We start from the raw sequence: 15523 nt of genomic DNA, 5'->3' as shown, positions 1-15523 counted from the left end.
TAGTTGTGGCTTACGGGCCCAGTTGCTCCGCGGCATGTGGGATCTTCCCAGACCAGGGCTCGAACCCGTGTCCCCTGCATTGGCAGGCAGATTCTCAACCACTGCGCCACCAGGGAAGCCCCCCCCCAGGTGTTTTTGATCAATGCTGATGGTCAAAGACCCCCAGTAGCTCCTAGGAGGTTTCATCTTTTCTGAAACGGAGAGTTCTTATTTTGCCCACTGCCTCAAGAAAGCGCTGGGAGAATCAAGTCTAAACCCAAAGCACTTAGAGAATGTCCATTCGAACGAGTCTTCTTCTGTGGAACTGCAGTGTTTCCTTGGTCAGGAATCTCCACTATTAAGGGCAACTGGCCACATGAAAACCCCCCTGCGCTCACAGCCAGTAGCTGGTAACCCTCAAACTCCCTCTTTATGGATCCAGCGTTCTGGTTTCCTGAGCTGCAGCACATTTCACCCATACGGGACTAAGTGCTTTCATTTTTTTTTCTTATTTTCTTTATTATTATTCCATGGAATTAGAATTATAAGATTTCATTTTGAAATGTAGAATTAAGATGGGAAATACTAAGGAAATAATTTTACATAAAACCATACATACAGTTATTTTAATAACGTTAAAAGAAAATCTCTGGCTTAATACTGTAATTTTCCTATATAATCAGTGTAAATTTTAAATTAGTACTTTGGAATTACATTATAGTAAAAGCCACGTAGTTCATAAATACGGACAAATTATTAAATTTTGCTACCATAATTACTTAGCATACCCTTGCACTCAATTTGAAAATTTTTCGTTGGATAACTAAAGTGATATTTCTTATGGAAAAATTGGAAAAATATTTTAAAAAACAGAAATTGAAAGAAAATAACTTGGAATCTTTCTACTCAGAGCTGGCCACTGTTAACATTTCATGTATTCATATAGATAGACTGATATATGGGATTATTTTCCTATGCACAGAGTATACACATGTTTTAGGTTTTCTTTGGGTTTTTTTACTCTAAATTGATGCTATTGTGTATGCTGTTTTGAATCTGTATCAGGATGTATTTCACTTCTAGTAACAGAAGCCCTAACTTAACAAGTTTAAGCATGAGTATAGTACATTACCTCGTGAAATGAGAAGTCCAGAGACAAGAAGTCCTGCAGGACAGTTCACTGATCCCACCAGGTTCTCAAGGTCAAGGACCTGGGTGCTTTCCATTCTCTTTGTCCTGCCACTAACATTGTCAGCTTCATGTTAAGGTTGTTCCCCTCACAGCCATAAAATTGTCACCATGAACATCTGGGGCAACATGCTTCCTTGTTCACATCTAGTGGAGGGAGAAAAAGCCTGAGCCCCAGCCGTGGGATGGAGATCCTGCCCATTGATCTGATGAACTAACTTAGGTGTGGCCACCCCAGACCAATGACAGTCCCCAGGTATATGCCGTAGGCTGATTGGCTTAAGCCTTGTTTCCTGTGTTAGTCACTAGCAGGAGGGATTGGATAACCTTGACCCCCAGGTGGGGTCAGTTCTCACACCACAGTGCTGCTGTCATAGGGTGGGACTTGGGGTAGACGTTGGAAGTCAGCCCCAACGTAGTAACCTAAAGTTATCACTGAATATTTTATGAACAAATATAAGGGTCGTCTTAAAGGATCTCTTAGCTTACTTCTCATCATTACATTCAGGCTGTGGTCTAATTTGTTCTGATTCTCAAAATTCTGTCCTTTCTCCTCCTTTTGTTTACACACTGCCTTCCCTCAGGGTTGTAAAGGTGGCCACCAGCAGCCCACAGGGCAGCATGTGTCCTGACTGGCCCCAAGCACGGTCCTTCCTGTTGGTCTGACTGGGCAACTTGGGTCCCATGGCAGTTCCTCACTGTCTTGAACACTGCTGGGGTAGCAAACCTGGTGCTGGGAACGGGGCCTGCTGACTTCCTCACATCACGTGGCTGCCTGGGGAAGGCATGGGCACCACAGCAAAGTCAGGGTCTCTTGGGAAAGAAGACTGAGAGCACAGATGCTTGGTACCTACTTCATTATCTTTAAAAATTGTTCTTCTTAAGCGTTATAACAATCACCAGAATTTTGAATTTGATGAATGTTTTTAGATATTTTAGTTTTCATTAAAAAATCTGGTTCTTTTGTAGAAATGCCCTGTTCAGAAAGAGATGGATAAGAAAAAAGAGTAAAGTCTTCTGGGGAATCGATCCTCATTAATCTAATGTTCTCTAAAGTTTGGGCATTTTTGTGGTGTTCTTTTTGCAATAGATAGGTTTTTCTTCATGACTTTTGACTTTACTACTGACATTTAAAAGAAAAAATGAGCTTAAATCTATAAATTATAACGGATGTAAACTTTAATATTTCTATTCTTTATGTACTTATTAATTTTCAATACACTTGAAACAACATCATAAATAATACAGAGAATTAATGGACTTTTTGGAGAATAATTCTGAGGAATAATAGGCATATTTGAAATTACTATGGCAAAAATCAGATGTTAAAGAAAAAAGTTATATATTCAGTTTTTAAATTGTACTATTAAATGTGTAACTTCATGTGTAATAAATATTGATATTTAATTTTAGGTGCCAGTGTAACATATACTAAAATAAAATGGAACAATTTCTATGGTTCTATAAAGGAATAATAAATAATTATAGTAAAGCTTTTTTGAAATATTTTTATGGGACTAAAAATTGAAAACTTCTTAATAGGGAAATTTTCTTAAATGAGAAATGAGGTAAGTTAGTCGTAGAGACCTCAGACTGTAATATACCCTGAGGGAACCCTGAATAAGCAGTAACTTCTTAAGATAATCTTATAAAATGTCTGAAAATCAAGAGGTTTTGAAAAAGATTTTACAAGGTAGCAGGAAGAAAAAGTTTTATTATGTTAAAATTTCTCATGAGAAGTTATTTATCTTGCATGTTTTTTTAACATCTTTATTGGAGTATAATTGCTTTACATTGTTGTGTTAGTTTCTGCTGTATAACAAAGTTAATCAGCTATATGCATACATATATCCCCATATCGCCTCCCTCTTCCGTCTCCCACCCTCCTTATCCCACACCTCCAGGTGGTCACAAGCACTGAGCTAATCTCCCTGTGCTATGCAGCTGCTTCCCACTAGCTATCTATTTTACATTTGGTAGTGTATATATGTCAATGCCACTCTCTCACTTCGTCCCAGTTAACCCTTCCCCCTCTCCATGTCCTCAAGTACATTCTCTACGTCTGTGTCTTTATTCCTGTGCTGCCCTTAGGTTCATCAGATCCATTTTTTTAATTTTTTTTAGATTCCATGTATATGTGTTAGCATACAGTATTTGTTTTTCTCTTTGTGACTTACTTCACTCTGTATGACAGACTCTAGGTCCATCCATCTCACTACAAATAACTCATTTTCGTTTCTTTTTAGGGGCTGAGTAGTATTACATTGTATATATGTGCCATATCTTCTTTATCCATTCAGCTGTCGATGGACACTTAGGTTGCTTCCATGTCCTGGCTATTGTAAATAGAGCTGCAGTGAACACTGTGGTACATGACTCTTTTTGAATTATGGTTTTCTCAGGGTATATGCCCAGTAGTGGGATTGCTGGGTCATATGGTAGCTCTATTTTTAGTTCCTTAAGGAAATTTCATACTGTTCTCCATAGTGGCTGTATCAATTTACATTCCCACCAACAGGGCAAGAGGGTTCCCTTTTCTCCATACCCTCTCCAGCATTTATTGTTTGTAGATTTTTTGATGTTGGCCATTCTGACTGGTGTGCGGTGTTACCTCATTGTAGTTTTGATTTGCATTTCTCTAATGATTTGTGATGTTGAGCATCTTTTCATGTGTTTGTTGGCCATCTGCGTATCTTCTTTGAAGAAATGTCAATTTAGGTCTTCTGCCCATTTTTGGATTGGGTTGTTTGTTTTTTAGATATTGAGCTGCATGAGCTGCTTGTATATTTTGGAGATTAATCCTTTGTCACTTGCTTCATTTGCAAATATTTTTTCCCATTCTGAGGGTTGTCCTTTCGTCTTTTTTTATGCTTTCCTTTGTTGTGCAAAGCTTTTAAGTTTCATTAGGTCCTATTTGTTTATTTTTGTTTTATTTCCATTTCTCTAGGAGGTGGGTCAAAAAGGATCTTGCTATGATTTATGTCGTAGAGTGTTCTGCCTATGTTTTCCTCTAAGAGTTTGATAGTGTCTGGCCTTACATTTAGGTCTTTAATCCATTTTGAGTTTATTTTTGCGTATGATAGTAGGAAGTGATCTAATTTCATTCTTTTACATGTAGCTGTCCAGTTTTCCCAACACCACTTATTGAAGAGGCTGTCTTTCCTCCATTGTATATTCTTGCCTCCTTTATCAAAGATAAGGTGACCATATGTGCGTGGGTTTATCTCTGGGCTTTCTATCCTGTTCCATTGATCTATATTTCTGTTTTTGTGCCAGTACCATACTGTCTTGATTACTGTAGCTTTGTAGTATAGTCTGAAGTCAGGGAGCCTGATTCCTCCAGCTCCATTTTTCTTTCTCAAGATTGCTTTGGGTCTTCAGGGTCTTTTGTGTTTCCATACAAATTGTGAATTTTTTTGTTCTAGTTCTGTGAAAAATGCCATTGGTAATTTGATAGGGATTGCATTGAATCTGTAGATTGCTTTGGGTAGCATAGTCATTCTCACAGTGTTGATTCTTGCAATCCAAGAACGTGATATATCTCTCTATCTGTCTGTATCTTTAATTTCTTTCATCAGTGTCTTATAGTTTTCTGCATACAGGTCTTTTATCTCCTTAGGTAGGTTCATCCCTAGGTATTTTATTCTTTTTGTTGCAGTGGTAAATGGGAGTGTTTCCTTAATTTCTCTTTCAAATTTTTCATCATTAGTATATAGGAATGCAAGAGATTTCTGTGCATTAATTTTGTATCCTGCTACTCTACCAAATTCATTGATAAGCTCTAGTAGTTTTCTGGTAGCATCTTTAGGATTCTCTGTGTATAGTATCATGTCATCTGCAAACAGTGACAGTTTTACTTCTTCTTTTCTGGTTTGGATTCCTTTTATTTCTTTTTCACCTCTGATTGCTGTGGCTAAAACTTCCAAAACTATGTTGAATAATAGTGGTGAGAGTGGGCAACCTTGTCTTGTTCCTGATCTTAGAGGAAATGGTTTCAGTTTTTCACCATTAAGAATGATGTTGGCTGTGGGTTTGTCATATATGGCCTTTATTATGTTGAGGTAGGTTCCCTCCATGCCTGCTTTCTGTAGAGTTTTTATCATAAATGGGTGTTGAATTTTGTCAGAAGCTTTTTCTCCATCTATTGAGATGATCATATGGTTTTTATCCTTCGATTTGTTAATATGGTGTATCACATTGATTGATTTGTGTATATTGAAGAATCCTTGTATTTCTGGGATAAACCCCACTTGATCATGGTGTATGATCCTTTTAATGTGCTCTTGGATTCTGTTTGCTAGTACTTTGTTGAGGATTTTTGCATCTATGTTCATGAGAGATATTGGCCTATAATTTCTTTTTTTGTGACGTCTTTGTCTGGTTTTGGTATCAGGGTGATGGTGGCCTCATAGAATGAGTTTGGCAGTGTTCCTCCCTCTGCTATATTTTGGAAGAGCTTGAGAAGGATAGGTGTTAGCTCTTCTCTGAATGTTTGGTAGAATTCGCCTGTGAAGCCATCTGGTCTTGGGCTTTTGTTTGTTGGAAGATTTTTAATCACAGTTTCAATTTCAGCGCTTGTGATTGGTCTGTTTATATTTTCTATTTCTTCCTGGTTCAGTCTCAGAAGGTTGTGCTTTTCTAAGAATTTGTCCATTTCTTCCAGGTTGTCCATTTTTTTGGCATAGAGTTGCTTGTAGTATTCTCTCCTTTGTATTTCTTCAGTGTCAGTTGTTACTTCTCCTTTTTCATTTCTAATTCTGTTGATTTGAGTCTTCTCCATTTTTTTCTTGATGAGTCTGGCTAAAGGTTTATCAATTTTGTTTATCTTCTCAAAGAACAAGCTTTTAGTTTTATTGATCTTTGCTATCATTTCCTTCATTTCTTTTTCATTTATTTCTGATCTGATCTTTATGATTTCTTTCCTTCTGCTAACTTAGGGATTTTTTTGTTGTTCTTTCTCTAATTGCTTTAGGTGTAAGGTTAGGTTGTTTATTTGAGATTTTTCTTGTTTCTTGAGGTAGGATTGTATTGCTATAAACTTCCCTCTTAGAACTGCTTTTGCTGCATCCCATAGGTTTTGGATCATTGTGTTTTCATTGTCATTTGTTTCTAGGTAGTTTTTGATTTCCTCTTTGATTTTTTCAGTGATCTCTTGGTTATTAAGTAGTGTATTGTTTAGCCTCCATGTGTTTCTATTTTTTACAGTTTTTTTTCCTGTAATTGATATCTAGTCTCATAGCATTGTGGTCGGAAAAGGTACTTGATACAATTTCAATTTTCTTAAATTTACCAAGGCTTGATTTGTGACCCAAGATATGGTCTATCCTGGAGAATGTTCCATGAGCACTTGAGAAGAAAGTGTATTCTGTTGTTTTTGGATGGAATGTCCTAAAAATATCAATTAAGTCCATCTTGTTTAATGTGTCATTTAAAGCTTGTGTTTCCTTATTTATTTTCATTTTGGATGATCTGTCCATTGGTGGATGTGGGCTGTTAAAGTCTCTGACTATTATTGTGTTACTGTTGATTTCCCCTTTTATGGCTGTTAGCATTTGCCTTATGTATTGAGGTGCTCCTATGTTGGGTGCATAAATATTTACAATTGTTATACCTTCTTCTTGGACAATTGTTATATTTTCTTCTTGGATTGATCCCTTGATCATTATGTAGTGTCCTTCTTTGTCTCTTGTAACAGTCTTTATTTTAAAGTCTATTTTGCCTGATATGAGAATTGCTTCTCCAGATTTCTTTTGATTTCCATTTGCATGGAATATCTTTTTCCATCCCCTCACTTTCAGTCTGTATGTGTCCCTAGGTCTGAAGTGGGTCTCTTGTAGACAACATATGTACAGGTCTTGTTTTTGTATCCATTCAGCCAGTCTATGTCTTTTGGTTGGATTATTTAATCCATTTACATTTAAGGTAATTATTAATATGTATGTTCCTATTACCATTTTCTTAACTGCTTTGGGTTTGTTTTGTAGGTCTTTTCCTTCTGTTGTGTTTCCTTCCTTTAACATTTGTTGTAAAGCTGGTTTGGTGGTGTTGAATTCTCTTAATTTTTGCTTATCTGTAAAGGTTTTAATTTCTCCATCGAATGTGAATGAGATCCTTGCTGGGTAGAGTAATCTTGGTTGTAGGTTTTTCCCTTTCATTACTTTAAATATGTCCTGCCACTCCCTTCTGGCTTGCAGAGTTTCTGCTGAAGAATCAGCTGTTAACCTTATGTTATTTGTTGCTTTTCCCTTGCTGCTTTTAATATTTTTTCTTTGTATTTAATTTTTGATAGTTTGATTAATATGTGTCTCGGCATGTTTCTCTTTGGGTTTATCCTGTATGGTACTCTCTGTACTTCCTGGACTTGATTGACTGTTTCCTTTCCAGCGTTAGGGAAGTTTTCTACTCTAATCTCTTCAAATATTTTCTCAGACCCTTTCTTTTTCTCTTCTTCTTCTGGGACTCCTATAATTTGAATGTTGGTGTGTTTAATGTCCCAGAGGGTCTGAGGCTGTCCTCAGTTCTCTTCATTCTTTTTTCTTTATTCTGCTCCCTGGCAGTTATTTCCACCATTTTATCTTCCAGCTCACTTATCCGTTTTTCTGCCTCAGTTATTCTGTTATTGATTCCTTCTAGAGTATTTTTAATTTCAGTAATTGTGTTGTTCATCACTGTTTGTTTGCTCTTTAGTTCTTCTGGATCCTTGCTAAATGTTTCTTGTATTTTCTCCATTCTATTTCCGAGATTTTGGATCATCTTGACTATCATTACTCTGAATTCTTTTTCAGATAGCTTGCCTATTTCATCTTCATTTATTTGGTCTTGTAGGTTTTTACCTTGCTCTTTCATCTGTAACATATTTTTTTGTTGTTTCATTTTTTTTTCTTTTTTGATGGATGGTGCTGTATTCCTGTCTTACTGGTTGTTTGGCCTGAGACTTCTAGCAGTGGAGTTTGCAGGCAGTTGGATAGAGCTGGATCTTGGTGCTGAGAGGAGGACCTCTGGGCGGCCTCACTGCAATTGATATTCCCTGGGGTCTGAGGTTCTCTGTTAGTCCAGCAGTTTGGACTTGGAGCTCCCACCACAGGAGCTCGGGCCCGACCTCTGGCCTGGGAACCAAGATCCCACAAGCATGTGGCAGGCGAAGTAATGGTCCCCCAAAGACATGGACATCCAGATCCCTGGAACCACCTAGCTGGTACGTGGCAATGGGGACCCAGAGCTGCCAGAGGGGCAGGGTGGCGACCTGGTGTCCTCAGGGTCAGAGCTGGGCCATCTGTGCCACCCGCACCACCCAGCGTGCCAGGGACTCTGCCTGGGCTTGACAGGCGTTTGTGCCCCAGATTCACATCCAATCCGAGGTCACGGATTTACATCATTGACCCCAGTTTTACGTCTGAGGCCCCGAATTTACATCTGAGGCCCCGGTTTTACGTCCTGCATGTTTTTTTATGTTACTAGACTAGAGATCTTAGTTTAGCTGACTCTGGAAGGGCTATGACTATCTAGCATTAAAAATGAACAAATAAAACTATTCGTCCGTAGAGTGACACAGTTGTGGGACTCCAGGGTCCCAGGAGTTTCCTAGTGTTTTGAAGATGAGAGTAGGCTACATGACATTTTGGTGCTCAGAATGTGTCTGACCCTCAAAGTGCACTTCACCAGCCAAGGAAAAGATCACTTACCTTTGTTTTTTTTGTTTTTGTTTTTGTTTTTGTTTTTTAACAGGTTCTACCCCCCAACCTCCTTAACTAGTAAAAAGAATATAGAACTATAACATGAGCAAAGGATACTGGGTCACCCATTTAAGGAAAGGTTATTTGGATTTATGGAATTTGTGTTTGTTGTTTTTCTTCTTCTTCTTCTTTTAAATAAGTAAGGGTGAGAGTCTGTGTATGGTATGGTTGGCAGAGCACCAGTCTACATGTGAGAAGACCTAGTCCTCCCTCTGGTACTGTTACCTTGCTGTTTTACCTTGGAAAAACAACTTAACCTCTCTGATCCTCCATTTTCTCATTTCTTAAGAGAAGGAGGGTGGGCCAAATGTACAGACGTGGCGCCTGGAGCTCCCAGACCCCTGGCAGGAGCCAGCACGTCATTGGACCTCAGCAGGCTCAGCCACCAACTCATTCCTCAAGTCGGCCTGGGGATTTGTTTTTGTCCTTCCAGATCTTTTTTTAACCTTTAAAACAACAACAACAATGATAACAACTCTGGACATTCCCTTATGGTCAGCCTAGTAAATTAATCTGTCTTACAAATACAAAGTTCCATGGACCGGCCTTGACACTGTCTCTTCTCTTCCCTGATGCAGAGCCATCACGCTGGAGAACCAGCTGGTGATCCTGGCAGCGACGGCCAGCGACGCAGGGGCTTACTACGTGCAGGCTGTCAACGAGAGGAATGGGGAGAACAAGACCAGCCCACTCATTCACCTGAGCATAGCAAGTGAGTGACAAAATCCCACATGATCATTGTGAAAGCAGTAACTTCTGGATTTAATTAATAACCGCCATCTCAAGGGGCATTTTGCAATAAATCTTACCTCTCTGGGTTAGTGATTATGGTTCAGTATTGATCCAGTGTCTATAGCTGCTTTCTTTGAACTGATAGGCAGAAAATGTGAATCTGACCGGTAATTCTAAATACAGGATCTTATTTGTTTGGGGGAATTTAAAATAACATTTTTGCTTTTGTACTCTATTAATGTGTATGGTTTTTAACAACAACAAAACATCTTTTGGCTTATAAGGAGTTGTATCCATGAAACTTGAGACTAGATTAGGCCACAGGTTATGTCCTTTTACTTTAATTTAAAAAAAAATCTTTGAGAAAATATATATACTAAGTTGTGTTAAAATTAGGAGTATATCTTAAGAATAACTAAAAGCCTGGATCATGAAGAAAATACACACACATCACAGTTAAATGTTAAGTTAATTAAGGATATTTTAGTTTGAGGCAACTTAGTTTAAATATTTGGCCTTTGAAAGAAGGCTCCAGAAATTCTACTAGGAAGAGTTGGTTGCCGGAGAAGGGGGAAATGACCAGAAGCAAGAACTCGGAGCTAAAAGAGGACAACAGGTGCATCTCAGAGATGCCACCAAATGTCTGCAGCGTGAAGCTTCATGGTATGAAATGCAGTGATTATGCTGTTGAGAAAATACAGTTGGGAAATGGTCATGGTAGATTTCAAAATATTATGATCATGTCATACAAGAGTGAGTTAAGTGGATTTGTCTGTATAGTGGTAGATTTCATCTTTTTAAAAACCACCTTGAAGGAATGGCTTTCCCCTTTGGGTAGTTTGAAAAGTTTTGTTTCATACACGGGATAGACCGTAGTGTTTGCTACTCCTGGTCCTTGAGGAATCCAGTTGCTTTAGGCCTAACAGAGTTTACTGGGTGAACAGCACCACGGTCAGGAGACGGTGGGCATTAACTGCGTGTGCTCCCACATGCCCCGCACATGCCCATCAAGTGCTCCTAGGTGGCCACCACCCTGCCACCAGCTCCTAATTTCTAGGAATTGAGTCCTCAGCTCCAGACCACAGGCGGTGCAGATCTGGCCATCAGCAGGGCCTTTGTGGTGCTTTGGAGAGTTGTGTCCATTGATTAAGTGTAGGGCTCACAAGGTCCAGTGCATGTTGTACTGCTATTTAAAGGACCCTATGAATCAAGAATCATAGTAGAAAAAGAATGATTTATGGAGATTTTTCAGTATTAATAATAAAAGATGGAAATTTTGTTATTAAATATATTGTGATAATTTTAATGACTTCCAACTTTTATAATTAGAGCCGTTTATTCTGTTTAGCAAATCTGATTCAGCACTCAATTGTAATATACATACCAGGATAATAATAGGTCAAATTGGTGGAATTCTGAGTCAGAAACAAAAAAATTGACATTAGTCTATTAGAAGAGGGGGGAAAAAATTCCACACATATTCTGGTTAACTTGATGCTAATAACATCACGAAGGTATGAAGTAGTCCACACCTAGTAGTTTCCTACATGCCCACTCTACAAAGCCAGTAGAAAATAAAACGAATACAGTGAATTTGTAAGTTGCCGTACTAACGCCATACCATGCGTTAGATAATTGGAATATGTAAATTTTTAAATAATTTCAGTGTCTACTCTAACCAAGAAGCATATTGGAAGCAGCTCATAAATATTATAATTAACTGCCTTGCATTTCGTTCCCTTGTGTAGTTTTATCTTTTCGTTAGCACTGGGTAAAATGTGTAGAAGGTGAGATATAAGGAAGTTGATGGTATGGACGGACTTATTTTAAATCTTAGGAGAAAACCTGCATTCTGTCCCCATCTGTGTTCTTTGCTTTTTATGGGGACCAGGTAAAATGTGACAAGTAAGGAGGTTGAGGAAATGGCCTTATTTTAATTCTTGGGTGAACCTCACTGTTGATGTGTTAGACTTACCTAAAATTTAAAGGGCACCCAATCATGCATTTTCTCACTAAAATTCTATTTTGAAAAGCTCTAAAGATCAGAAGTCTTGATAAATCTGCAGAAAACCCCAGAATTGATTGTTTATTTATTTATTTATTTATTTTTAATAGTCTCTTTTTTTAAATTCTATTTACTTATTTTTGGCTGCGTTGGGTCTTTGTTGCTGTGCGCGGGCTTTCTCTAGTTGCAGCGAGCGGGAGCTGCTCTTTGTTGCGGTGCGCGGGCTTCTCATTGCGGTGGCTTCTCTTGTTGCGGAGCACGGACTCTAGGCGCGCGGGCTTCAGTAGTTGTGGCGCACGGGCTTAGTTGCTCCGCAGCATGTGGGATCTTCCCGGACCAGGGATCGAACCCTGGCAGGCGGATTCTTAACCACTGCGCCACCAGGGAAGTCCCTGTTTATTTATTTTCATTTTTATTTACTTATGTTTTAATCTTTTCGGCCATGCTACTTGGTTTGTGAGATGTTAGTTCCTCCACCAGGGATTGAACCCTTGCACCCTGTAGTGGAAGCTTGGAGTCCTAACCACTGGACTGCTAGGGAATTCCCCAGAACTGATTGTTTAAATTTGCTCCTTTCTGGACTGCAACGAACGCTGTAAGGGGAGAAACTGCAGTTCAGGACTTCCCAGGCAGCACCGTGTGAGGCTGTGAAATACAGAGGGTGTACAACCCCACCGGATTTATTATGGAGTTAGAAACTCTCAAGACCTATTCATGCAGGTAGTAAGATGCAGTGTGTTCTGCAGGCTTAGACATCTTTTTTCTTTTTCCTAATGTAGGCTTCGTAAAAACACCAAACAAGATTGATGAAAAATTTAAAAAACTTGCCAGCCAGCAATTCTGAAGAATCTAAAGATATTACAGCCAATTATCATTTAACGATGATAAATTTTCCCTTGGCATCAGGAGAATAAAGTAGGGAACCTTTCTGTAGTGAATACGATCAAGGTGGTAGGGTACTGGAAATTAAATTCCTGGTGGATTGCACTGTAATTAATTTAAAAGTGGAAAGTGCTATGCGGCCCACCTCTTGTTTGCAGTCGTCGTAGTAAACTGTTCCTCCTGCAGGGACAGCCTAGTGTCGAGGTGGAGTAGCACTCAGGGCCAGCCTTGCCTCGAAACATCAAAATGCGTGATGCGCTCTCCCCCAGCTAACAGGAGGAGGTGACGGATTTTCCCAAACAACTGTGTACTCGAGAGTTCAAAACCTCACCACCTTTTCAGTTGCTAGATATTTTGGCTGCACTTGAAGCTTATGGGAAGCAAAAGATAAAGACGGTTGAGATAAAAATAAAAATTTTTAAAAAGCGTGACAATTAGAAGTGAAATGCAGTCCCGTCATGGTTCCGCCTGCTGTTTTGTGCATTATTATCCCTTAACTTCCCCCCCCCCCCCGCCCTTTTATATGGTTAAGAGGGTAAGTCACAGCATGTTCTGCACAGGCATTTCCTGTTGGGAAGGAGAGGACTTCTCTGAACTATCCATTCTCCTGCTCCCAGTGAAAGCTTGCCACCATCTCAGGGGTGGATTCACTTTGACGTTTTAATGTGACGTGAAGCCAGCAGATGTTAAGGCCATAGGTGGGACTGCTGAAGCGCCCTGCATGAATTTTTCATCGCTGACTCCCGTGGCTCAGCTGCACACCAGAAAAAGAATGGGCTGAACTCGCCTGAGAGTGCACATTTCCATTCTGAGGTCAAACTCAGGCAAGCTTTATACACCTGTCAACCTGTTTTTGGTTTTCACTTTGAAGATTTTACATTGAGTTAACTTGTGTGGATCAGGTCTTCCGAACTGAATTAATATGTAAATGAGAGTTTCTCTTTGAAGATGAGAAGAATTCTGTACAGTGATTAACTAATTGTTTAAATGCCATTGTACATACCTTAGACACATGATCAGCTCTGACCCAATCTTCAGAATGTCCAGCGTAATGAGATTCTCTGCTGGAGATGAAGCTTAGATTAGAAAAGAAATGACTGCCTCTCTCGCCTCTCTCATTTTAATGTCTGCTCCTCAAACAACATTTGCAGATGGAGTATCATTTCAACTGATCCTCCTTCAGGCTGGCAAACCCTTGCTTTTAATTCTGACGACCACTTAACATTCTTTTGTCCTCTATAATTCTAATTTAACTGCAGACCTCATGTATGGTTAGTAGTTGAAAGCGAATTCCTGAGAATAATGTCTAGGAACAGTCGTCCAAGAGGACTGCCCTGTAAAACATGGCTTTTGTGTGCCCGGATAAAATTCTGTCTTATTTTCTTCATGCTTCTAACATTATAGGGAGAGAAGGGCCAGGCATAAGCCTCTCAGTTGTTCTTTGACATGAATTGGATGGCCGAAGCCGTAGGACCGGTTTGAAATGTTATTAAAGAGCAATCCTGAGGCAGTGTCAATATTATAAATGACCGATTTCAGATCCAGCTATGGCTTTATAGGGTAAATGGTACTTGACTGCCAGAATTTTCAGAAACATAAACAGGAAGTGTACTTTACAGTAGAATGATGAGTTTAATCGTTCAGCATGTATTGACCTGCTAAGTAGGGTATGTAATGAAGCATACGACATGCTCTGCCCAGACCTCCCGGAGCTGCTTATGGAAGGAGCTAAGCCTAGGCTATGGTCTCTGAAGCCTTTTTATAGGCACACCATCAGTAAGGAAGCCTTGACATTCACCCCTGGTATATGCATACTGAGCTGTTTATAAAGTACGAGTATTTAGCTGTCGTACAAAAAGGTGAAATACTGAAAGGTGAAATAAACGGTATCTTGCTAATCATGAAAGTTTCATTCCATCTTTAGTTCATGTCTCACAGCACAATATACCGTTTGTGAATGAAAATCCATACTTTACTTGGTCTTCCTGATAGTTTGTTCTCTGGACGAGTTCTTCCGACATCTGATTACATAGGACCGTTTGTCCTGGAACGTGGCTGATGGAGAGCACAGGTGTCAGTGTTGCCATTTGTGTCTGTGTCGCTCCTTTGTGCTAGACTTGTGAGTAACTCACATCTGTGATTTCTTCCCAGGTGTACTTTTGTATCCAGTTACCTACCCTGTGAGAGTTAGTTCAGTTAAAACTAAGTACACAAATACGTAAATCCACCTACCGGGCAAAGGTGAAACCACAGCCCATTGGAAAGTTCTGACAGCAAACAGATATAGGAAGGCATGCTGTGCACCTTGAAAATGAGAGTTTTTAGATCTCCCTTGGGGCAGCTTGCATGCGAAGTGTGACGGAGCCATCCCACTGATTGACCCCATCTGCACAGTAGCATTAGGGGTTTGTTTTCTTCTTATGGTTTCAGTTCAAAGACACAAATGAAAATGCCAGTCCTAACAGTTTGTTTCCGAACCCAATGTATGTATAAATGGTGGTGAATGAGGTTTAGAAGAAGCATACAGCTGGGGATTCTCAACCAGACTTGAGAAAAAAAGGACGAAGTGATTAAAAAATAATGAGGCCCTAATTCTCTTCTCACCTCCGCAAGACAAAACTGGGTTATTTTTGTTATCTACTCACGTTCTTTCCATGGAATTCCCATCTCTCCTCATCCCAATCTGTCTTTCTTTTCCCCTTTGTGACTTATTTCAGCCTAATTTCACCCTTGGTAAATCTTAGGGCATTGGGTTAAACGATGAATTGTAACTTGCCCTCAACTTTTGAACACGTTTGAGATGCCCAACGTCCTCACTCTCCCAAAGCAACACTCTTCAGATCGGGCTGTGAGTACCTCTCAGGGTGCCCACGGGTCTCCAAGAGGGTGAGCAGGCATGTATGATGCTCAGGACATCTGTTTCCAGGTGCTTTCTTATACACTTTCCAAAAATCAGATAATCCTGGGAATTCCCTGGCGGTCCAGCGGTTAGGACTTGGCGCTC

At 39.6% G+C, this 15523-nt stretch overlaps 1 protein-coding gene across 8 annotated transcripts in view; it reads left to right on the top strand.

Moving 5' to 3' along the window:
* SDK1 (sidekick cell adhesion molecule 1) overlaps positions 1 to 15523 on the top strand; it is a 1005745-nt gene that overhangs the window by 476297 nt on the left and 513925 nt on the right. For all 8 annotated transcript variants that reach the window (XM_082429098.1, XM_082429101.1, XM_082429099.1 and 5 more), the window contains exon 5: positions 9479 to 9612. In XM_082429098.1, the coding sequence (XP_082285224.1) occupies positions 9479 to 9612 (134 nt within the window). The remainder of the gene's footprint in view (positions 1 to 9478; positions 9613 to 15523) is intronic.

The sequence above is a fragment of the Balaenoptera physalus genome (assembly GCF_965194825.1).
Source record: "Balaenoptera physalus genome assembly, chromosome: 16".
In the NCBI taxonomy this organism is placed as follows: domain Eukaryota; kingdom Metazoa; phylum Chordata; class Mammalia; order Artiodactyla; family Balaenopteridae; genus Balaenoptera; species Balaenoptera physalus.
The sequence above is the reverse complement of the archived record's forward strand: the minus strand, read 5'-3'. Positions and strand labels throughout refer to the sequence as shown.